The sequence below is a fragment of the Simochromis diagramma genome, unplaced genomic scaffold, assembly GCF_900408965.1.
Source record: "Simochromis diagramma unplaced genomic scaffold, fSimDia1.1 OVJJ01000419.1, whole genome shotgun sequence".
In the NCBI taxonomy this organism is placed as follows: domain Eukaryota; kingdom Metazoa; phylum Chordata; class Actinopteri; order Cichliformes; family Cichlidae; genus Simochromis; species Simochromis diagramma.
In genome coordinates, this window is record NW_024387244.1 from 5,510,128 (window position 1) to 5,534,655 (window position 24,528).

The 24,528-nt window shown below is 41.0% G+C and overlaps 1 protein-coding gene across 3 annotated transcripts in view; it reads left to right on the plus strand.

The window, feature by feature from the left end:
* pip5k1ca (phosphatidylinositol-4-phosphate 5-kinase, type I, gamma a) overlaps positions 1–24,528 on the plus strand; it is a 53,059-nt gene that overhangs the window by 16,063 nt on the left and 12,468 nt on the right. For all 3 annotated transcript variants that reach the window (XM_040052892.1, XM_040052893.1, XM_040052894.1), the window contains exons 2-15: positions 4,775–4,806; positions 5,547–5,633; positions 5,977–6,107; positions 6,206–6,323; positions 10,826–10,978; positions 15,632–15,931; positions 16,599–16,807; positions 17,916–17,999; positions 18,151–18,199; positions 19,973–20,057; positions 21,478–21,639; positions 22,042–22,183; positions 22,488–22,520; positions 22,762–22,881. In XM_040052892.1, coding sequence (XP_039908826.1) covers positions 4,775–4,806; positions 5,547–5,633; positions 5,977–6,107; positions 6,206–6,323; positions 10,826–10,978; positions 15,632–15,931; positions 16,599–16,807; positions 17,916–17,999; positions 18,151–18,199; positions 19,973–20,057; positions 21,478–21,639; positions 22,042–22,183; positions 22,488–22,520; positions 22,762–22,881 — 1,705 coding nt within the window. The remainder of the gene's footprint in view (positions 1–4,774; positions 4,807–5,546; positions 5,634–5,976; positions 6,108–6,205; positions 6,324–10,825; positions 10,979–15,631; positions 15,932–16,598; positions 16,808–17,915; positions 18,000–18,150; positions 18,200–19,972; positions 20,058–21,477; positions 21,640–22,041; positions 22,184–22,487; positions 22,521–22,761; positions 22,882–24,528) is intronic.

Below are 24,528 nucleotides of genomic sequence, written 5' to 3' on the forward strand. Positions count from 1 at the left end.
CACAGACATGTTATCAAATAAGACTCCTGTATTCATGGTCAAGGCATATAAATATACTATTGTTTTCACATTTTTTGTAGGTACATAAGCTTATTACTCTGTTTTTTCTTTATTGACTTTAACATGCTCTTATCAGCTTCCTGCTTGTGTGTTTATATGTGGCAGGAATTACATGAACAGCTGCAAGGCATTGTGATTTCAAGTCTTGCACTTCACGCACACACCCCACTTCACACCTCTGCCAAGGCTGAAAAATTCTCTCCACATCATGCATCAACGGACTTCCTGCATTCAGAAAATATCCTTGGATTGTGATGTTTTCTTGAGGACATTCATTTCTCTTAACTTATATTTGTGAACATATGATCCGACTCTAAGGGATAATCACTGTTTAGTTAGGCCTGACCCAACCTCTGGTAACATTTTAATCCAAATGTATGTTGGACTTTTTAAGTAACCGTGCTAATAAACAAACAGGCAGGTAGGCAACCTGAATCCATCAAATAACCTCCCCGTTGGAGTTAATTACGTGCTTGTAATCATAATATACAGTGATTGCATTTCAGGCTGACAGAAGCATTAGTTTAAAGGCTGAAATTTTTAATATAGTTTTGGCTGCTGTGTAATATTTCCTCTTCCCTAACCTATTTCCTTCTTTCCATAATTTAAAGTAATTTAATAATGGCTCGTCTGGGTTTACTTAATGTTGGCAAAGACCTGGAGGATGGATGGATTCTTTGAGTGAATACAACAAGTTACATTTAGACTTTTTAGATTTAAAAAAGCCTTGTAAGTATCTTACACTCAGACTGCTGCTTAATGCAATGCCTGTGCAGACTACCGATATCTTACAGGAGCTTGTCAGAAGGCAGCCATCCAGCTGCAGTGTATGGACCCAATGTGTGGTCTGCTGTTACTTTGACTCACACACCTAATCTTGTGTATTCCCAGTCACTGCACAATCCCACATACCTTTGCGCGCATACACACTCTTGGGGCTGTCTTGACAGGTGCAGGCATGTGGAAAAGAAGAGATGTAGCCACAGTTAGTTAGATTCCTTTGCATACAAACACATGCAACACATTTGGAGCAGACACTCTGAAGTGACTGGAGAGATGTGGAAGAAGCACAAAAATCCAGCCAACCGCATGCATGTGCACACAGGCAAAATGAATAGTAAGCACACTGAAAGCAGCTGTGTCTTTCTGCACTGCAAACATTCCTCCATTGGCTTTTCTTTGTTTTACCCATATTTTTATTACTGGTTGTTCCACCTTGCAGGAAGCTGTCGTAGCACGCTTGTTTGTGCATCCCAGTGTGAGTATGTGTGTGGAAGAGGGAGCAAGTAAGAGAGACGGAGCAGGAGGAGGGGTGGAAAACTGGCTACTGTGAGGCTCAGTCACATGGGCATGCACGAGAGGCAGGCAGGCAGACTAAGAGAGGCTGGCTATCATTTGAGCTGCAAGCACCAAGTCAAGCTGTGAGGATGCTCTCCCACTCCTGTACAACCCTGGCTTATAGGTATTAGCTGTTAGTGTCTCAGCTGGCGAGAGACAGTGAATCATAGTGTGCTGGTTAGAAGAGGAAGTCTCTGCAGAGTCCAGGCTGAAAGTCATGTTCAGTTCTCATTTAGCCTGTTGTGAATTGTTCACAGTAATGCGCACTCTGAAAATTGCTTCCTCGGGAGGAGCAGAGCCAACCCATTTTAAACCATCAAAAGCTTGTGCACATTCAGACACTGGGATCTGGTAACATTTGCTGCATGGAAAAACAAAATGAGCTTCCCTTTTACATTTCCTTCCACCACCTGAGATGTTTTCACACTTGCACTGCAGCTTTTCCAGACATTGTCCATTAATTGTGCCGAATAAAGCAAACACAGTTGCTTCTGGACAACAGTAGAAAGTGATCCCAAGGTAATTCTCCTGAAATTGTTTGCAACTCAACCCAGCTTGTACTTAATGGCTAATTCTGTGCCACCTTTTACAAGAAGGTACACCCTCTTTCAGTTCTAAGCTTTTATGTATCAGGACATAATGAAAATCATGTGGTTGACTATTTTACCAGAAAAAAGTGCAGAAGCGGTGCATGAAAAATTAAACGTAATCACCTTTAGCAGCAGTAATCTGAAATAATTGTTACCTGTATGACTTTATCAGCCGTTCACATCATTTTGAATCTTCTTTAAAGCGTTGCTTCCGTTCATTAAACCAGAGCATTTCAATCTTGCTGATGTATAGATCATTGCAGCACCTCGATTCATTTCTTTTTCTTTTTCTAACTCTAGAGCGCAGGTCTTGACTCCAGGCCTCGAGGGCCGGTGTCCTGCAGGTTTTAGATTTGCCCTTGATCCAACACAGCTAATACAACACACAGCTAGGGGCGATCGTGGCTCAAGAGTTGGGAGTTCGCCTTGTAATCGGAAGGTTGCCGGTTTGAGCCCCAGCTTGGACAGTCTCGGTCGTTGTGTTCTTGGGCAAGACACTTCACCCGCTGCCTACTGGTGGTGGTCAGAGGGCCCGGTGGCGCCAGTGTCCGGCAGCCTCGCCTCTGTCAGTGCGCCCCAGGGTGGCTGTGGCTACAACGTAGCTTGCCATTACCTGTGTGTGAATGGGTGGATGACTGGATGTGTAAAGCGCTTTGGGGTCCTTAGGGACTAGTAAAGCGCTATAAAAATACAGGTCATTTACCATTTTACAAATTGCTAAATGACCTCCTGTCATGTCTTGGGATTCTCCAGAGGCCTGGTAATGAACTAATCATGTGATTCCGGTGTTTTGACCCAGGATGATATCTAAAACCCGCAGGACACCGGCCCTTGAGGGCTGGAGTTCAACACCCCTGCTCTAGAGTCTGAGATGCAGCACTTGGGGTTTGTTTGCAGTTTCTCCAAGCATTGCATGGTTAGATCTTGGGTGGAATTTACTGGAAGGTTCACTCTTGGGAAGATTGGAAGCTGTCTTGAATGTTTTTCACTAAATAATCTCACTAAATAATCTCACTATATAACGATGGACTTCACACTGTTTGGAAATGGTCTTATAACCCTTCATAGAACCCTTCTTCTCTAAATCATTGCTGTCGTCTTTCCTCCTTGGCATCATGTTAACACACTCCTGAATGCTCCAAAAACCTCACACCTGCCCTTAATCCATTCATGAGTTTATTTTGATTAGCAGTACCTGGCTGATCCTAAACCTCTTTATTCCCAGTGTAAGCAGTAAGGATGTACTTTCTAATACACTGTTTCTGCATTTTGGTTAAAATTGTGGTAGATAAACAATTCAAGATTAATTATATTTTTGATTTTTTTTTTTGAAAGAGGGTGTACTTTCTTTCACGATGACTGAATATTAATTGAAATGGCTGAATGGGCTTTCACCCAGCTGCTCCTCTTTTGTCCTAACGGCAGGGTTGCATGTTTCTAGGCGTGCAGCAGTGAGATTTGAAAGCAATATCTTCTCCAACAAAATCAGGCCTATCACCTTGTCATAAGCAATGAGGAACTTTCTGCTTTCCTCAGCGGTACGGGATGTGTTGTAACCTTACTGACACAATACCACAAGAAAATCTTTTAAACATTGCCGCTCCATCTGTTTCCCAAAAGTGAAAAGTAATCACATAAGCAAAACTGGTGTCCTCATCAAAGTGTCTCATCAGTTGTATTCATATCATCATGTATTTATTCCCAACTGTCAGGCTGTGTTGCTGCAGTTTCTCCATAAATTCCACCATCTGGGCTGCTGAGTGTGATAGCAGTTATGATGATAACAGTAACAGAGTGAGGCTGATTAATTCCCTCTCTGTCTGAAGCCATCTCTGAACCACCCTCTTCATCACTTTCCACTCTTTCTTTTGCTCATTTTCCATTCTCCTTTTCCTGTTTTCCTACCCTTCTCTCCATTATTATGCTGAGTGTTATATATGTCTATAATTATGTCTATTTCAGGCTTTCCTGGTGGAAACAGGACTCTGATTGCCTTTCTCTACTGTTTACATCCTGTTATTAGGCTGGAAATGATCATAACATGGCAGATACTGCTTTACTTCATGTATTTACTGGTATGATTAGTATTTACTAGTGTAGCACGTTGTCACCATACTAGAACTGTTTATCTAATATGTTTGAGCTTGTCTCATGATATGCGGACGCACCTGCACGGCATCTGCAGATCACACCCGCGGTGTTAAAACACGGGGACTCAGGGGTTGTTGTTGTGGTGTGATGTGCGGCTGGCAGCTTGGGAGCTGCAGCCACTGTAAATAAATGGCTCATAACACGGATCTGTGGTCCTGCCGTGCCTTATTCACGCCACAGAGGCATATTGAGTTAAAGTTAAAGTGAGTTCATTAAGAGAGCTTGCAGTCACACATGTATCTGTGAACCTGTACTTGGGCTGGGGTGAGTGGACTGTAAATGTCTGAATAAACCTATTGGCATTGGAACAAATAAATAGGATACATTTTGGTGCATAGTCTAGCCAACCATCACACACATGGGCTTCAATGTCGCCTGCACAGCAGAATAATCAGTTGTAGTTCATGAGGTTTTCTAAAGGACTTCGTGCCCTTGATGTTACTGTTTCCTGCAGTCACTCAGTCAGGCCCCTGCTTGTGTTTGACAATGTCATTACATAATGTTAGGCTGCTGCATCCACCCTGTGGGATTCATCTTTGTCACGGAAAGGACTAATGATGCTGAGTAATGGAGCCTCTCTGTCACAGAGCGACTTACAGCCAGTGCTTTGTCTCTTCTTGTCCCCTCTCCTACAGATGCAGCTGCTAAGAAAGCCTTCATCACAGAGGTGAGCCACCACAGCTACATTTAAACTATCCTGAGTTTGAATAAGTAATCCTTAGTGAGGCAAAAGCTCACTCCACCCTTCTCTAAAAACATGGTTTATGGCCCTTTTTTATTCTGCTCTTCTCTCCAGTGTCAGCGAGAGCAGATATGATCATCAGCACAGAGCCCTGCCTGCACGTTGTTCAAATTGTTTTGTTGGGGAGGGGCACCCAATTAGAATAAAGGGATGTTTTCCTTAAGACAGTGGAAGAAGTGAGGCGTTGCACTAAAGCCCAGTATGAGATAAACAGGAATTATTCTGAGTCGCGACTCAAACTCAAAGCTGGAAATAAGCATAATAAGTCTTCTTTAATCCTCCTAATTTGATCAATCCCTTTTATATACAGCGCATTTTAGCAAGCCCTAAAGTATTGCCCAATTTGTTTAATAGGAGTGTGCAGATTATTTAAATCTACTTAAATACCAGTTTAAACCAAAAGCTCAGTGACCATTACGTACAGTGGCTCTAGAATTATTTGCAGTGGATAAGATCCTAAAATCATTACATCAGCTCCATTACATTAGCTGAGCTACAGTCTGTATATCGCTTCAAAATGAAAAACATCAGACGTTGAAATTGCTGCCATTCAATGATTCTCTGTCACTTCCCACTCTTTAATATTTATGTGGTCTCCGTTCATAAAGAAGTGCAAGTATTGCTGACTGGATTATAATAGTCTGCTTCTCTCTTCTTCTTATCAGATGGCCTCATCCTCAGGCCAGCCTGGTCAAGGAAAGAAGATTGGACACAGAGGGGTGGACGCATCAGGGGAGACTACTTATAAGAAGGTGCTATACTATACAGTTTCTGTTTCTAAGAGTGACCTTTGATATGCTATTGAAGAATAGTGCTATGTCTCTAGGTGTTATAAAATGAGTTTTCCTGCCCTGTTTCTTTCAGTCAGTTTTATTATCAGAGGTTAATTTATCTAAGAAATATATGCATTTTCTGTTTGTCTGGTAATCAGAAATATGAAATGACATGACGCAGACTCATTGCCTTTGTACACTTTATAGATGATACCATTAGATTCTACTGAAACATTTCTCTAGAGCAATCTCAGACTGTCCTGTGAGGTTTAGAAGAAGATGAAGAATTTCATTTTTGCCTCCTCCACTCCCTCTTTTGCAGACCACATCATCAGCCTTGAAAGGTGCCATCCAGCTGGGCATCGGTTACACAGTGGGTAACCTGAGCTCCAAGCCTGAAAGAGATGTGTTAATGCAGGACTTTTACGTGGTGGAGAGCATCTTTTTCCCCAGGTTTTGTTACACCCAAACACCCCGTAAAGCCCTCTAGTGCACTAATAAGTGGAATTTTTTTAATTTATTGACCGGATGTTGTTATCCTAAACTTTTAGTGAAGGGAGCAACCTTACTCCAGCCCATCATTTCCCGGATTTCCGCTTTAAAACGTACGCTCCTGTGGCCTTCCGCTACTTCAGAGAACTGTTTGGCATCAGGCCGGATGACTACCTGGTAAGAGTTCACTCGTCTTTGTCTCTAGATCCAGACTACGTTTAAGGTAATTGAAAACACTTGAGTGGTAGCAGACCAATCAAGGTTGATAGCAGACTTTCCTTTATTGGTTAAAGCACTCTTTGATTTGAATCTACACACACCTTATCAATAACATTTATATCCTTCAAATTTTTGACATTTCACCTTTTCTCTAATTTTAGATATAAATAAACTTCTTTTTAACGGCCGATAGTGGCCAAACCGATTTGACACAGAAAAAGGCATCACTGCAACTTGTTGGGGTGGAGGTGTAAACAACAGAATTAGAAGAAAAAAACTCTTGATAAAAAGTGGGATCTTAGTAGAGAGCTAAGTGAAAAGGAATGTGGACAATAAGCCATGAGACAGCATCTGAGAGGGCAGAGAGGAGAGGAGAAGAAGGCTGGAGAAAGAGAAGGCAGGTCTGGAGCTTGTCTCTCTTCCTCTGTCTGGGGAACCTGGAGGCTGCATGATTCAACGCTCTGCATATACATACACTGATTAGTCAGTGTTTTTGCATGCTCCATGTGCACTTGTCCTCAATGCATTGGTACCACGTGGAAACACAGCATTGTGCCGGCTTTTCTCCCTTTTCTCTTTCAGTCAGCAAGTCATCTGGAGACATTTCACCACTGACTAGCTGTACTTATTATTCAGATTTTAGGTCACAGCATAAACTCAAAATTATAATATGAATCTAGAGTCCATATTCTCTTTTAATTCTTTTTTTTAAGCATTTCCTTAAGCACTTGGACATAACATAGGACAATCTAGTTGATTGTCTTAACTGGTAGATGGTGTTAATTGAACGGTGCTCAACAAATCCTGAATTGAAATTTATAGAAAATGAGGCAGCAGCAGAGGAAGTGGTATACAGTGGTCCCTCGCTATGACACGGTTCACCTCTCGCAGCCTCGCTATTTCGCTGAATTTTTTTTGTGCAATTTTGCATGCTTTTATTAATTAATTAATTAATTAATTTAGTTATTTTACTGTGCATTACGTTCTGCATCCTGATTAGCGGTAGATTATTGTCAATCAATCTTGTGCCGTGTCTCCTGTACAGTACAGAATGCGTTCAGCTTCTCAAATTTATATAAATCTTCGATTGCTAGCAGTGTGATTCCATAGTGTTGCACTGTATGTTTGTAAGTTTTCTCCCCAATAAATACAACAATGTCGATTAAACGTTTTGCACCATCAAAGGCAACCGCGGGTGCCTTTGGTTTCATTCTATAATACTGGACTTATTTTCTACAAAGGTTTGAACTTTGAGGGTTTTTAAACAAGAGAGAAAAGTGTGAAAATGTTCATGCCTGTCTGCGAAAAGTGTATAAAGTGTGTAGTGAGGGGTTTTACAGCCTTACAGCATCTATAATAATACTAAAAAATAAAGTTGACTCCTTTGCGGATTTCACCTATCGCGGGTTACTTTTAGGGCTTAACTCCCGATAAACGAGGGACCATTGTAAACCTCACTAACCTAAGGGGTCAACACTTTAATTTGGGACATAGTCAACAAAACTTTCAATGATTTTTAAAATCAGATATCACTGATATTTCTGTACTTGCACACTTACGCACTGACGACCACTGAAATTAATTTAGACAATGCTTCAAAAGTAAGGCCAAAGTAAGATTACATTACATGATCGCTGGTTGTTGGTTAGATGTGCTACAGGAAAGACTTAATGTTCATGTTTAGTGTTCAGTCTGCTGTGGATTTTTGGTTGTAAGTTAAAAAAAAAAACAACTTTCACTTCAACTGCAAGGCTAAAATTTATGGGCATAAAGTGCTATAATAATGATGATGATGATGATGATACATGCTATTTCTATATAGCATCTTTCTAAACCCCAGTTACAAGGTACTAAAATAGCAGCATGGAAACATTTCTGAATGCATAAAAAGAGAGAAGAAAAGACAAAATGATGACAGAAATCATTAAGAATACATAATAAAACATTATGAACAAGCCAGGTGCTGTTGTAAAAGCAGATAAGTGACGGATAAGAGTCAAACTTGAAGCTGCGCGTGCATTAAAAGCTCAAATTTTAATCTAGAACATAATTATTCTGTGACTTATGAACTGAAATGTAGTCTCACTATAAAAAAATACTGTATATGAGCCATTTCTGTTCACAGGTAGCTGATGTTGTTAGAGTTCATTAGTGGTGGATGTTAAAAAGTAATTTGTTACAGTAGAAAATTGCTGCCATTAAAAGGTAATTTGGAGGGTTAACGGCTTTTTGCATTACCAGAACACTTTGGTCGTATTTCCTCTGTCTCGTAACCAACAATAAGCTTGTTAGTGTTGCTACGAGTGACAGCTTCAGCCATTGCTGTTGTGGGGCTGTAGCACTGGCACCATCTAATCCAGCCTTTCTAACAAGTCACTCTGTTATGTGTTACCACCAACAAGTTATTCATAGACAAATCATTAGGGCCTGCCAGAAGAGATAATGTGTTGTTGACACATTTGTGGCGGCAGCTACTGATTTTTGTTATTTCCTGTGGACCTGCCAATTATGGGCCTTTCTGTTTTGTCAGTAAATAGTGATAAAGAGATGTTAGATTTTCTCACACCCAAAAAGACAAAGAAACGCTTAAATAGTCTCTGCAGCAGTTCTGTTTGCTGAAGGTTTGATGCCTGTTTTATCACATCCCTAAAGAGACTTTCTCGTCTGATAAATTAGACATCTTAGTGTAGGGCTGTGCGATATGACCAAAATCTCATATCCCGATATTAAGACATCTATCGTCCGATAACGATATAAATCACAAAAATTTAACATTTTCTGTAAATTCTGTGAATCTTGTGCAGCTCGACTTGTTGAAGTGTTTCCAGCTGCGCGTCATGTAGCTGGAGTCGAGTGTTTTAACCGATGCATGAAACTATACATTTTTAGACATAAGTTGTAAAGGCCGCCGTTTTCTTTGTGAGTATTTATTGCACGGCGTGCTGCGGGGAAAAGCCCGTTCTAACGTTTGAGTTTAAGGTTTATTTTTTAGCACCTGACGGCTCTTTTTTGCTTCTCATCCGTAAACGCTCTGCGTACTCTTTCACGTGATTCAGTTTATTTTGAAAAGTCTCAACAGGATCTTGAACTTTATTGTGAAAGGTTTATGTGGAACATAAACAAGCGGACACGCGATGCTGTTACCGTCGTTGTTGCTAATCACAACGCATAAAAACAGGCGCTTGTCCATCTGTAGTGTGGTTATATTAAAAATAAGACAAAGAGAGAACTTTAGGAAATTAATATAGCCACTACAGTGACCATCAAAACCATGAAAAAATATTGCCCTAAACAGTTTATTTTACGACACCACAAAACCAACGATAGTGTAAAATGAAAGGATAGACATTTTTATATCGTTATCCGATATATATCGTTATATCGAACAGCCCTATCTTAGTGTGAAGATGAGCCTCCCAACTGTTTGCTTATTGCTATTCCTAGTCAACTTCACATTCTTATCCTCCCGTCCTGTTTAGGTGTGTTTTAAAATGTTGGAATTGATTCAGGAGAATGTTCAAATGTGAGTAATTAGCGGAAGTTAGATGGGGAGTGTTTGTATAAAAAAGGTTACAACGTTGGAATTTTAAAAGCATGTTCTTTCAGCTTTGTGTTTGTTTCCATTGTAATTCTGTAAAATATATATTTATTCTATGTCCTTATATGTGTGCCTTTTGTGTTTCATTAATATTCAAACTTGGGCTCTGTGTCTCTGCATGCTGGTGTTTGTGTTTGATTTCCAGTGTTTATGTTTATTATCAGCACTGCAGGCAACTCCTCATTTATAGATTTGATCCCCAGAGAGTTCCAGTCAGCGTGGTATCCTTCATTAATGTGTTGTTAACAGGAAGGTATCAGAGGAGATGTATAATGAAGTGCCGTAATTATTTTTCTGTGCTTTTTTGTGTTCCACTGGTAGCGTTTGCATGGATTGCAGTAATCTAAAAGAACCAGATGGGAAGGGTTAAGGGGGATCTATGCGGGGAGAGGTGAAAAGGATTCGGTCCACTCAGCCAATTCCACCTTTATGGCAGCAGCAGCGGCTGTGATACAGAGCTTATGGAAGCAATTAAAGTACTTAGGCGAACTCTTCTGAGTCATGGCTCATGTCAAATCTGAACACCGTTAACAATTTACTGAGTCAGTGTGACTCACACTGACTGAAGAAATGATCATGTTCCATGACTTTGTCGAATAGACTGCAACTTTAAAAAAAACATGTTTTCTGTAACTTGTCTACGAAGTTCCGTTCAGTTTCAGAGTAGTACAATTTGTGCGTCTTGCAGACAGAGTACTACTAACAGCTAATTCAGTGTACTTTTACTTAGTACTATATCCTCTACGTAAACAATTGTAAGGTCAAACTAGGTCAATATTCTCATCTATTTTAATTTTTATTTATAGTTGTTTTGTTTAACTTTTTCATAACATTGGTCATTTTTCCGTGTGTAACCCTGCAGTACTCCCTGTGCAACGAGCCTCTGATCGAGCTGTCCAATCCTGGAGCGAGTGGCTCAGTCTTCTACCTTACAAAGGACGATGAGTTCATCATCAAGACTGTGATGCACAAGGAGGCTGAATTCTTACAGAAGCTGCTGCCTGGATACTACATGGTAAGCAGATTGTGTGCATGACAGCGTACCTAAAATAATAATAATGATAATCATTTTGTGCTCAAATGGGCGTGTCCCACCAAAGAAGTTCAAATGAACTGCCACAGCAGCTGTTCTTCCATGTTTTATTTATTTTCTCACTGGGATTTGGCTACTCTTTTCAGGTTTACGTTAAGTAACGCACACTAATTTCTTGTCGTCAAGACACACAGATTCATGAGCACTGGATAAAAGGCAGGGAACCCTTTGTGTACTTATGCATGTTTGTTTGAAGACACCATACTTTTTAACAAATCCATATTTTGATAGAGATGCTTTGCATGAGTCGTAGTTCAAAAAATAACCCTTCTTTATCTTATGCCAGGCTTTAGTGCAGCCTCTATCTGAAACAAGCTATTTAGCTCCCGTTTTTCTTTCTTTAAGGCCAGCCTGCATTTAAGGAAACTTTTATCTGATTGGCTACCCTTTATTCACAGCTTCAACTGACCATATTAGGGATATCTGTTCTTAATGACATCATAAAAGGCCAAGAGTAGAACGATTTGTCTGTTTAGAGCAGTCTGAAACCTGACATTTTGGCACACAGGGATTACTTCTACATGCACTGACCTCATCATTTGAAATATTGTCTATGTTGAAAAACTGTAATAAGGCATATATGGAAGAAAATAAGAAAATCGTGAATAAATAATAGGTTATTATTTATTATTATTTCATTTAAATACTAACTTCTATCCCTACGTTTTTTTTAAGCTCTCAGGTTTATGTAAGATCCTGGAAATGTTTCCTCCAAGCACAAACCTTCAAATAAAGCAGACTTAACAGCTTTTATCTTCTGTGACTGAAACCTCAGGCCATAGGATTTCATAAGAGACTGGCTGGTGTTTTTCAGTAGCCGGATGTACTGTGCTTAAGCCTAACAGAGCATGACTTCCACCAACAGTAGCCCACTCCCACCCCCTCCAAAACTTCACAGCCTCTTTCTGAAAGAAGTCAACCAGCAACAGCTCCATGTATGTCCATGCTGCTAATCCAGCCTCACAGGTTCATAGCCCTCGCCCTTGTGTTTATTCATGCACCGACAGCTGCGGGCAAAGTCCACTGCAGGAATTTGTTTAATCATTTAAGGAAGTTGAAGTCTCAGCGCATTTACTGTGACCTTTTCCATCGTTTTGGTCGTGCTCTGAAACATTTTCACAGGTGTAATTGGTCTTAAGCGAGTGGTTTAATAAAAGCGGAGAGTTTCGGGCTGTAGCCCGAGGCAAGAGAAAGGGGAGGGAGGTTTTAAAGACTCTCAGAAACACGACACAGGACAAAAAATGTATGTTTGGACATTGAGAAGTAGTTTGAGTATTGGAGACTTATCTGTATTTTAGGCAAACACATAACAGACAGCGTACAAGCAGTCATTGGTGGAGCTCCACGTCTTCAACAGCTGACTGGCTCATGGTTGTAGGCTGAAGACTCTGGCTCTGGGCAGCATGCAGACCACAGTGATGTAACTGACTTCGTGCTGCCACTTCTCTCCCCTCTGTTTATTCACCCTTCTATTATATGGCTTCTCCTTCGTGTTTTAATGTCTTGTCACTCTCCAAAGAGAGCCTCCTGCTGCTGTGGCTCTCTCAGCGTGATTTATTTTCCTTGATTTCCCCCTCTCGCTCTGTCTTTGTGTTTAAATCCTTCCTCTCGTTTTTCTTCTCCATCCCTCTCCTCTGCTCCCGTGCCTCACGTGTTCGTGTTGTTGGCTCGTCACCGCTCTGCCCTCGTAATGCTGACAGAAGGGTTGTGTGTGGCTGAGGGCTGAGGATGCTCTTTCTCTCTTTGCTGCTCTTTGTAGAAGCTTTTCTCATCTGAAGGTCATTCACCAAGTACCTAGTCTTTTCAGCCACATTTTCTAGTCATCCTTCATCTCTCTGGAGTCTGTTCCTCTTTCTCTCTCCTCTTGCAGTCATTTTTACCCCTGATTGCTGTGTGTTTACCACTATATGGAGCAGCCCTCTGTTTCTCGCACTTCTCTCATCTTTCTAATGGGACTTAGCTGGCCCAAGTCCCAAGGTCAAAGCAGGTTTATAACTGAGGAACCAGCCAAACTAATTTGTTTGCATTGATTCTTGAAATATTTGGCATAACCTGTGATACAGAGGAAAGTACTTGCTAAAGAACTTTTTAAAATGTCCTTGTGTGCCTTCATCTTGTTATTGCATTTGGCTTAGCCAAAAATGATCTAAAGTGCTTTGTGTCTTTTCATTTCTGTTCAGTGATAATAGTTTGACTGTGACTTTGCACAAAAAAAAAAAAAAAAACAGTCAGATATGAATTCAGCCGATTACCCCTTGTAGCCGGACTCCTCAGGCATCGCTGCTCTCCTTCCACAGCTGTTATTTTTAGATCGCTCTGTGTAAGTCCCCTTCTCATCACTTGCACGTGAGCATCTGCAGTGCCCCTGGATCTCCTCCAGTGTATCAAAATAGTGATTCTTCAACTTGATTTACATTTCTGGGAAATGGAAGAATAGCAGGAAGCCAAATCTGGCAATCAGGTTGATTAGTAAACCAGAACTGACTTGGAGTGGCTTCAGCTCCAGATTTTTCAGTGTGTTATTTATTGGCATACATCGCAACTCAGGTTGTTTATGCTGAATATTCTCCCTCAGGTGCCTCAGCACATTACAAATTTCACAGTGAATAACCTTGTAAATATTGAAAAAAAGAAAAAAGCAGCAAGAAACAACCTGGGTGTGCACACCGACGACCTTTACGCTGAAAACTCCTGTTTGGTCTTTAAGTCCTAGCCAGAGACAGAGCTCTCGCTATGACATATGTTCTTCGAGATGAGAGTCAAGTCAGTTTGATGCAATACATTCAGCTCAATTCAGTTTTATTTATATAGTGCAAAATCACAGCAACAGTCAACTCAAGCCGGTTTATATTGTAAGGTAAAGACATTAAAATAATACAGAGAAAACCCCAGCAATCAGATGGCCCACTATGAGCAAGTGCTTGACAAAGGTGGGAAGGAAAAACAACCTTGTAAAAGGAAGAAACCTATAGCAGAACTAGGATGAAGTATTACATATTAGGGCTGTTCGATATAACGATATATATCGGATGACGATATAAAAACGTCTATCGTTTCATTTTACGCTATCCTTTGTTTCGTGGTGTCGCAAAATAAACTGTTTACGGCAATATTTTTTTCATCGTTTTGATGGTCACTGTAGTGGCTATATTAATTTCCTAAAGTTCTCTCTTTCTCTTATATTTAATATAACCACACTATGGACGGACTAGCGCCTGTTTTTATGCGTTGTGGTTAGCAACAACGACGGTAACAGCATGGCGTGTCCGCTGGTTTATGTTCCACATAAACCTTTCACAATAAAGCTCAAGATCCTGTTAAGACTTTTCAAAATAAACTGAATCACGTGAAAGAGCAGATTATTTACGGATGAGAAGTAAAAGAGAGCCGCCAGGTGCTAAAAAATAAACCTTAGACTCAAACGGTAGAACAAGCTTTTCCCCGCAGCACGCCGTGTAATAAATACTCACAAAGAAAGCGGCGGCCTTTACAACTTATGTCTAAAAACGTATAGTTTCATGCATCGGTTAAAACACTCGACTCCAGCTACATGACGCGCAGCTGGAAACACTTCCCGCAAGACGAGCTGCCCGAGATTCACAGAATTTACAGAAAATGTTAAATTTTTGTGATTTATATAATTCTTATATCGGGATATGAGATTTTGGTCATATCGCACAGCCCTATTACATATTTAAATTTTTACCTACAAACCCACAAAATTTCATGATTGCAGCTCATCTTATAACTGCTGTTGAGGCATGAATCCCAAACTGAATATTAGTTTTTAGAGTCTTTTGTAGAACTGTAACCATTAATTATTTGCTTTATTTTTAATAAGTAATTCAAGTAAAACATGTAAACAACATCACAACATAAAAATTCACATCATCGCACTGAGAATGATCAAAAACCTGTCAGTCATACTTTCATTCTGACTGTGTGCTCTGGTGGAGCATCAAAGGTTTTTGTTCTTACAGTAAATTTAAAAGCTTAAATTCCGCTTTGATACGACTCTTTCCCGAGTCGTGCTTTTTAAGTATGATTTTCTTCTCCTGTGGCTACAGAATCCAGTAACCACTTTGATATACATGACATGGCACTGTGAGAAAAACCTTCATTTCTGTTGGCTCTCTCTGTTGTGTAATGGATCCTGGTGCGATCAGGTGGTGAATATGTAACCGTAGCCAAAGTGTGTGTACACTGAGAATCATGTGTTGTTTGTCAGTCAACTGTTTGCGTAACATGTATCAGCTATCCTATTCCTCGTGTATGTTTCGTTCCGTCACGTTCCCATGAGGAGAAAAATGCCTCTTTGTGTTCAGTGGCGTTCCTTTTTGTGCTGTTTTGAAGCTTTTATTTAAACTGAAATGGATATCATTAATCAAAAGCAACAATTTCTGTTCCAGTGTCAGAAACACTGCCTGAAGTCATACAACTTCTAAAAGATATATATATTTTTGTTACATGTGAGCTTACTGTACCTCACACATATTGTATTTCGGCTCAATCCCTCACAGCGTCTCCTTATGGTGTTCATTTCTCATGTTCTCCCTCTTTTCTTCTCATCTCCAGAACTTGAATCAGAACCCTCGCACTTTGCTGCCCAAGTTTTTCGGCCTCTACTGTGTCCAGTCAGGTGGCAAGAACATCCGTGTGGTTGTTATGAACAATGTCCTCCCCCGCGTGGTGCGCATGCACCTCAAGTACGACCTGAAGGGCTCCACCTACAAGAGGCGAGCGTCCAAGAAGGAGAGGGAGAAGGCCAGGCCCACCTTCAAAGACCTGGACTTCATGCAAGACTTGCAGGATGGCCTGATGATGGACCAGGACACTTGCAATGCCCTGACCAAGACCCTGCAGAGAGACTGCCTGGTGAGAAATATGAATATACAGCTAAATGCAAATACTAGTTTTAGCTTTTTTACTTATGTTTTCTGTTGAGACAGACAGGAGGGGAGGAGATGGTGAAGTTGGTTTGCTTGTTGTGATGCAGGATCCGTTAAATGGCTCATAAAGAGTAATGGTAGATGAAGAAGCATATAAAAAGTCTTTAAAAAGAAGGGTGAGGAAGCCCATGATACTAATGGTGCCCTGATCGATAAAAGAGGATGGATGAGAGTAGACAGGGGAGCTGGAACGGAAGAAAAACTTCTCTTGAGGTTATGATGTTTGGCATTCCCAGGACCCCTTTCTATAAATTTGAGCTGTGTTACGAGTACAAGGTTTAACGAGGTGTCTGGTCTGGTAGCTGGCTGGCTTTTTCTCTCGTAAATCACTGTCTGCTGTTTCCATTTACAGTACTCGGAAAGCAGTGTGTGTGCACTCACTGGCAGTCAAATACATTGTTTATCAGTGTGGGCATGCCCGTGCACCACTCTGTCTTGTGTATAGCATTAACATCTCCACGGTTATTGGTTTTATATCCCTCTCGGGGACATGTTAAAATAATAAAAAATAAAAGCTTTCAGTCAGGATTTAGAAGCTGCGTGTCTCATAGGTACTGCACACTGACAACTATCTTTGCCTGTCCTGTGCTCAGGTGCTGGAAAGCTTTAAGATCATGGACTACAGCCTGCTGCTTGGGGTTCACAACATCGACCAAGCGGAGAGGGAGAGGCAGATGGAGGGCTCCCAGGGTGACAGCGATGAGAAAAGGCCCGTGGCCCAGCAGAAGGCTCTGTACTCCACAGCCATGGAGTCCATCCAGGGGGGAGCTGCCTGCGGAGGGTCTATTGACACAGACGACACGTGAGTTTGGCCAGAGAGGAGAACAGCAGAGGCTTTTGGGAGTGCATGTCTCCGACTTCCCGCATTTATACGAGCTAACAACCTGAAGGATAAATAACAATGTCAGAACTTATTCATCTACCTTTATCTCTTACTCTCCCTCCTAAAGTTATTCTGCTTTCAGTAGTTACGCTTCTTCTCTCTCTTCAGCTCTTTGTTCCCTTTTAATGCTCACACTTGATGCGACACTTTAGTTCCTTCAAATTAAATGTAAACCATTTCAGTGCTTCAATTTCAACTGCTTTCAGCTTGAAAAGATAATTGCATTTTTTGGTGCTGCCTCTTAGAGCTTAATATACACAACTTCAGAGAAATTCAAAAGAAATTGAAGAAAATGCAAAACTTCAGATCTTGCCCGTAAAGCAATCAGCGGTTTTGTGTCAGAAGTCCGAATGTTGAGTTCAGTGTAGATTAAAGGTTCATCAGAGACTAAAACCCTGCTGACTTGCTAAGATGCAGTTAGCCTTAACAAATCTGAGTATTCATTAAAGTACCCTAATACTCTATAGTCTTAGATTTAAGTAGAAAGAAACCAACATCTCCTGCCTTTATAGGCTTATTCTCATAAGCCAAATTTCTGGTAGAAACATCATCTGACTCTGAAATCTCATTAAATCAGATTTTCTGTCACAAGTTTAAAAGGCACTGAAGGTACAGGGTATGAGTGTATTCACATTGCAGAGAAGCACTTATGGGATTATTTAGTCAAAGGTGAATGCCTGGATGCCTGCAGTTACCTGAATGAGCTGTAGGAATAGCAGAAGACTGCAAAGATGAACCAGACCCTGATGCTGTCATCCTCTCCACAGCTGGGGTTCACATTTCTGTTCAGTTAAACCCAACCAAGAGTCGTACGGCTTTAAATCTAGATACATTTATTTTGAATAAGTGTTGTAGTTTGACATTAAATGTTGTTCTATTCACAAAGAACACATCCTAAAGCTGACTAATGATGATAAGAAAGAGAAAAATAAATCAGATAAACTCTGTGGAGAAGCTGATGGCTGGAGATTAATGGCACCCAAACCTGCCACATTTCATTTTAGCTTTACTTCTCTTCTCCTTTCAGGATGGGCGGTATCCCCGCCGTTAGCGGAAAAGGAGAAAGGCTTCTTCTCTTCATCGGAATCATCGACATCTTGCAGTCTTACAGGTGATCATGTTAGAAATCAGCCAAACGTCTGCATGATGCTGACATAAATAATGTGTACATGCTGTACACTACTGCCACAGTGTTTTGTACTAAAACACCTTTAAGTTCATTAGGTTTATTCATGTTTGCCATGCCAACTTTGTTTTTGCAGGTTAATCAAGAAGCTGGAACACACGTGGAAGGCTTTGGTTCATGATGGGGTGAGTTTTTTAGCTTTTGGGTTTCTTTCCTGAGCTTCGACATCGTAAGAGGGTTTATTGGCACAAAATGTCAATTTTCTGTCAGCTTACCTGCCTGACTCATTATTTCTCCATCCACATGGCTAAACCTGTAAATCCACACCTATCCCAGACTAACCCTATAAAGTTACAGGGCAGTGTCACAGAGTGGTGAAGTTTTTTCTTTTTCTTTTATTTATTTAACCTTTATTTAACCAGGAGGATCCTATTGAGATTAAAAACCTGTTTCAAGGGAGACCTGGCCAAGATAGGCAGCAGAAAGTCTCTCACAGTTACTCAATTAAACACAGGCAGCAACAACACACGTGAAAAAATAAATGAAAAATCAAATAAAATAAAGATAGAATTAAATAAAATTCAGTTAAAATGACAAACAATCTAATTGAAACTGTTGCATGTTATGGATTTGGCCTCAGGGACTCTTAGTTTTGCTTTAAAAGCACTAAATGAAATGAAATTAATTCAGTTATTTTCCAGTTCTGCAGTTCATTCCAAGTCAAGGGTGCTAAATGGACAAAAGCTCTTTTGTGCATAGAAGTCTCAAACATTCTGCTGATTCGATAACATTGAGTCAATACAGAGCTTCAAGCCTCCTCTGGCATTAACATCAGCACAAAAATTGTCCACAGGGAGCTTCATGGCATGGGTTTCCACAGCTGAGAAGCTCCTGTACTGTGTAGCTGACTTGTAGTTTTGTCCTTTGTCCTGTGCTCATGATAGATTATCCCACATATACTCCAGAGTTCACTTATGCAGGCCATCCGGGTATATCTTAGCCTTTAGCACATATCCCAAGAACGACACCATGGAGTTACATCTTCAGTCCACTCATATTTTAAAAGTTCAATAGCTCCGTAATTTCAACATTAATCTGTTGTTTATTGTATGTAAAGTGTTATTTACTAATTTATTTATAAAACCATAGGTATATATCTCCTCCACTACCACTACTAAAACAATGTAACTCTGAGGAAAAACACTGTCCGTTGCTCATTCTGAAAAACATGTGGGCCTTAAAACTGTAATGCCGTAGAAACACTTTATTATTAGCAAATTGCAACCACATTCATTGAAGTAGCGTTATTTCCATAAACAGAGCCATTAAGATCAGCAGCTGCCTACACACAGTATTTTATATTTTGTTCTGCCAAGTCTGATTTTACAGGGAATCTGATACAGAAAGATTTACAGCACAAAACAAAAAATCAGTCCCATGAATCTCCCCGCCTCCTTTCTTTACTCCAAGCTCCCACTCCAAAACACCCTGACAAGCGAGACGTGTGGGAGAGCAAACGGCGTCCTGTTCGTCACTGTTGCTGACGACAATGGATCCTCAGCACGACCTCCGAGCCACACGCAACATTACATATTGAGCAACAGTGATGCTGAAACAAAAAAAGCTAATAACTGAGATTCTCTCTCTTCATTGCTTCCGCCGCCCCTACTGTCCTCTGTCTCAAACCAAACACCAAGTGTCATCTGTCAGTCTGCTGGTGTTGTCTTATCTCCGTCTGCTGAAACATAAATAATGAAGAGTTGGGTCTGTAGCCTCGTCTGACTGTGTTTCTGCGTGTCTGTAGCAGGTGTCGTTCACTCGTGTGGTTTGGCCCAGAGAGAAGAATTACTGAAATGGGTCACTGAAGAACACAGACAGTTTTAATCTACTGCGAGCACCAGTTTGATCATTTTATTCATGCACCATTTGTCTCATTAATCTCTCTGTCTCTCCCTCAGGACACTGTATCGGTCCACCGGCCAGGATTCTATGCCGACAGATTCTTGAAGTTCATGAGCACCACAGTTTTCAAGAAGAGCTCCTGTGAGTTTCATTTAAGAAGTTGCCATAGGTAGAGAGAAGGAGAGTGCCACACACTTTCAGTGTCAAGTCTTGATAGAAAAATCAGATACAGCAGCTGAAAGATTTTTTTAGTTCATATCATTTTAGGAAAATAGATCTGTTGGATCTCTATTTGCTTTTATTTTCACTGCTTTTAAGCATTTTGTAAAGAGTACACAGGGGTATGTGTATGAGATTTTCAGCCTTGGTTAGCTAAGGTTAGATTTAAGCAGAGGGGGTTGTTAATCAGTTCTAGCTGCTTTGGTGCTAATAAAATTAAAAGCAGGCATACGGGAGGGGTAACAATGAGACGACCCCCAAAACGGGAATGGTTTTACAGGTGGACACCCCTGACATTTTATGCCCCCCTAGTCTTTTCTGACCGTTTCTGACTCTTGGGCCTGAGAGCCCTGTGATCACTGCCTGGCAATGTGCAGCCTGATTGGCATTTTCCACTGAATACCAGAATTGGCAGGTCCACCTCTGGTGTCCTGTGATTTTCACAGATGAGAGCAGGTTCACCCTGAGCACATGTGACAGATGTGAAAGGGTCTGCAGAAGCCGTGGAGAATGTTAAACTGCCTGTTCGGGACGGCCTGTTTGGTGGTGGGTCAGTGATGGTCTGGGGAGGCATGTCCATGGAGGGAGAGCCGTGATCCATGAGATCCAAGGAGATCTCCGTGGACACCATCCGTCACCTCATTAGGACCGTACTCTAACACTGTCAGGCATGCATACAAACACTTGAGGTCCATACAAACTAATGAGCACCATTCTGAGTTGCTGCTATGAAATTTCACCAAAATGGACTGCACCATTTTTTTCACTTTGATTTTTGCGATGTCTTTGAATTCAGCCCTGTGTAGGTTGGTAATTTTCATTCCCATCCTAGAATGTCACATCATTCTGTGGCAACATAACCCAGTGCCTATCAGTATAGATATCCAACAAGAATCTACCCCACTGAAATATGTGTTTTCAGAGTGTTCCATGTTTTATAAGAGTTTACATTCATTTATATATGTTCAGAAAGGGTGTATGTAGTCGCGATGTTTGCTTGAAATCCCAATTTCCTGTTTCCGCTAAACCCAAACAAATTCCTAACCTAAAATGATTTTCTCAGGAATTAAAAGGGAAAATAAAGAAACAATATAATGGTCACTAAAAACAAAAACAGAACAAGTTCCCGAAAAGGTCTTTAAAAAGTAAAAATTCATTTCAGACTTCATAGATAGATAGATAGATAGATAGATAGATAGATAGATAGATATATACAGAGAGAGAGAGAGATCATAAAAACTGTCACTTAAAGGCTGTGTATACTGTAAGCTAAATACCCCAAACTACACAACACACAGGTTCATTACTGTAAATAAAAGCCTTATTGTAAATTATTCCTCAGCTTTGAAGTCCTCTCCGTCAAAGAAGGGTCGTGTGTCCTTGACGGTGCCCAAGTGTGGTGGTCCTGGTGCAGCTTGGTCAGCCAGCCAGCTGACCTCTGAGAGAGACGAGAATATCTACGACCTGAGAGGAGCTCGCAGCTTCCCAACGCTGGAGGACGAGGGTAAATACACTGCATGCTGTGTGTTATGATAAAATTAACAAAGATGGAACACGGTATATAGTTTTACACCAGCATATTCCATCCATCCATCCTTTCTCTACCATGTATATGTGGCTGGGTTGCGGGGGCAGTAGCCTAACAGAGAAACCCAAACTTCACTCTCCCCGAAAAAAACCTTCGACTCATCCGGGGGAACACTGAGGTATTCCCAGGCTAGCTGACAGATATAATCTCTCCAGCGTGTCCTGTCTTTGCCCTGGGGCCTCCTCACAGTAGAACATGCTCAGAACACCTCGCCCAGGAGGCATCCAAGGAGGAAAATGCCAAAAAAAAAAGATTGCTGACAGGTGCCAGCTCTCTCCAAGATAAAATGTAATGACTGTACCTGTGTCCGTCCACCAGGGAGACCAGATCTTCTTCCATGTACTCCTCCATCATTCGAGGAGGCCACTACAGCATCAATTGCCACTACGCTCTCCTCCACCACCTCTTTGTCCATTCCTGAGAGATCTCCCTCTGACACGGCCGAACACCCCCGCTACAGGTACTAACACACACACACACACACACACACACATCTTTTAAAACATTTATATATTAGATGGTCACATGGAATCCATCTGTTCACTGCCCTTTTAATTATACATGAGCTTATAAATATTAAAGTTCATATAGGGGACAGTTAACACTGTAATTAATGGCTTTGTTATGCTTTAGTCTGAAATATAACTGGTTTTATTTCCAAATTCTTATTTCTTAAACTTAAGCTTAAAGTTGTGTTGTCAGAATTCACCAGTGTGAGGCTTAAAGCATGTTGCTCTTACTGACTGTGTTTCTTCTCTCTTCAGGAGGCACACCCAGTCGCTTAGCCATGATGGGAGGTGAGTCTGAGTCCAGAGTCACAAAATGTATTAGGCAGGATCAGCTCAGCTTGTTTCACAAACACTCACTTGTTGTATGTTTTCATAGCATTAAACACTCCTGGGTGTGGTGGGTGGGTGGCAGAGAAAATCTGATGTCAGTGTTTATGACTAGGCCCGTTTTTCCTCCTCGTGTGTGTGTTTTGGCGTTTCATTTCCTCTCCGTGTTTTTCTTTTTATATGAGGCTGCTTGTGTTTTCAGGACCCAGGAGGAGCTGCGTGTGCGTGAGGAGGATCAGCAGACCATCACAGTGGAGGTGGAGCTGAAGAGACACGACAGTGAGCCCACCATCTCTGTTCCTCAGCCCTCACCTGAAATCAGGTACTCCAACAACACAAGGATAAACACTATGTAAACACAAGTCATCCTCAAACTTAGACTTAAAATCTGATGTTGGAGAGACGAATGCGCTTCTTGTCAGTTGATTTACAAGAACAAAACATCAGAAACACACTTGTAACCTGTGTATTCACATAACACTGAGTTTAATTAAATATCCTAAACCTGTGCCAACATCGACTTTTACATCGTTGGTCAGCCAGCTGCAAAACATGTTTAAGATTTTTCGATAGATACCAGGAACCTTTGGAGGAACTTTTGGTGGCACGTTTTACACCACAGACGTGCTAAAGGGGAAAGGAGCAAAAATGTGATTTACGTGACTCTGAACATGGCATGGTTGTTGGTGCTGGGACTTTCCCACACAAACATCTCTAAGGTTTGCAGAGAATGGTCCAAGAGAAGGGGTGCTTAGTACTAACTGAGCATCGTTTATATACCAAAGTCTACTTTTGCATTCTTGCTGACCGTGTCCATCTCTTTATGACCACAATGTGACCATCCTCTGATGGCTGCTTCAAGCATCGTGTCACAAAAATCATCTCGATCACCTGTTGAGAGAAAACAAGCAAAAAAAGAACATGTACTGTACTCAAATAGTCTCCACAGTAAACATATTTTGATGTGGTGGAACGGGAGATTTGCATCATGAACGTGCATCTGCAGCTATGGTGATGGTATCATGTCAATAGGGTTAGAGAATCATAAGGAGTGTTTCTAGCACCTTGTTAAGTCTATGCCATGAAGAATTAGAGGAATTCTGAATTCAAAGGGTGTCCAAGCCAGCCCTAGGAAGGCATATCTAACAATGTGGCCTTTAAGTATATTTACAGGTTTTTATTTTATCCACACTGGTTTATCCATCACATACACACATTAATGGATGCATTGGGGTTCATTTAGCGTTCAGTGTCTTTCCCATGGACACATGCAAACTAGTGCAGCTTAGGGTTCATTATTTCATGGTTCCCATTAAGGCTGGGCCATATTATACCGTTCACGGTAATACCGGTATAATGTTAGGCAATGATAGGAAAATGAAATATCGCGATAGAATGGGAGTAAAACGCGCATGCGCAGTGCCTTTGTTTTCATACGCACACGGCCGATTGTTGAGTGAAACAGATGAACCAGAATTGGTTTGTAAAAATGGTGCAACTTCCGTGATGTGGAACTGGTTTGGTGTTTGTCCGTCAGATACACGACAAAGCACATTTTTTTGCAGAACATGCAAGCGGCCGTCGTTATTGTCGTATTTGTCGGACTAAGATGCTCTTAAATCTGGGAGTAATCTGGGTTCTAAACTCTGTATGTTTCAGGTCAAACAACACTGCAGCATCACTGAGAGTTAAAAACTGTCTAAATTCTTTCATCTTTAATAAAACGATCAGCATTGCTGCTTTACCAGGTGTAACTATAAAGTTTAACTTCCAGGCATCCATGAAAACAAAAGTTATTACATTTAACGGAGTTAGAAGTTAGCAGGAAGCTAGCGGAAGTTAGCTCGCTAGTTTCGCTAGTTACCTAAGCATGATATAGCATGTTCTGACTGAGAGATTTCTGAAAAAATTCAAACGTACAGCTCTGCTATCACTTCCAACATAAATGAAGACAGGAAACTAAACAGCA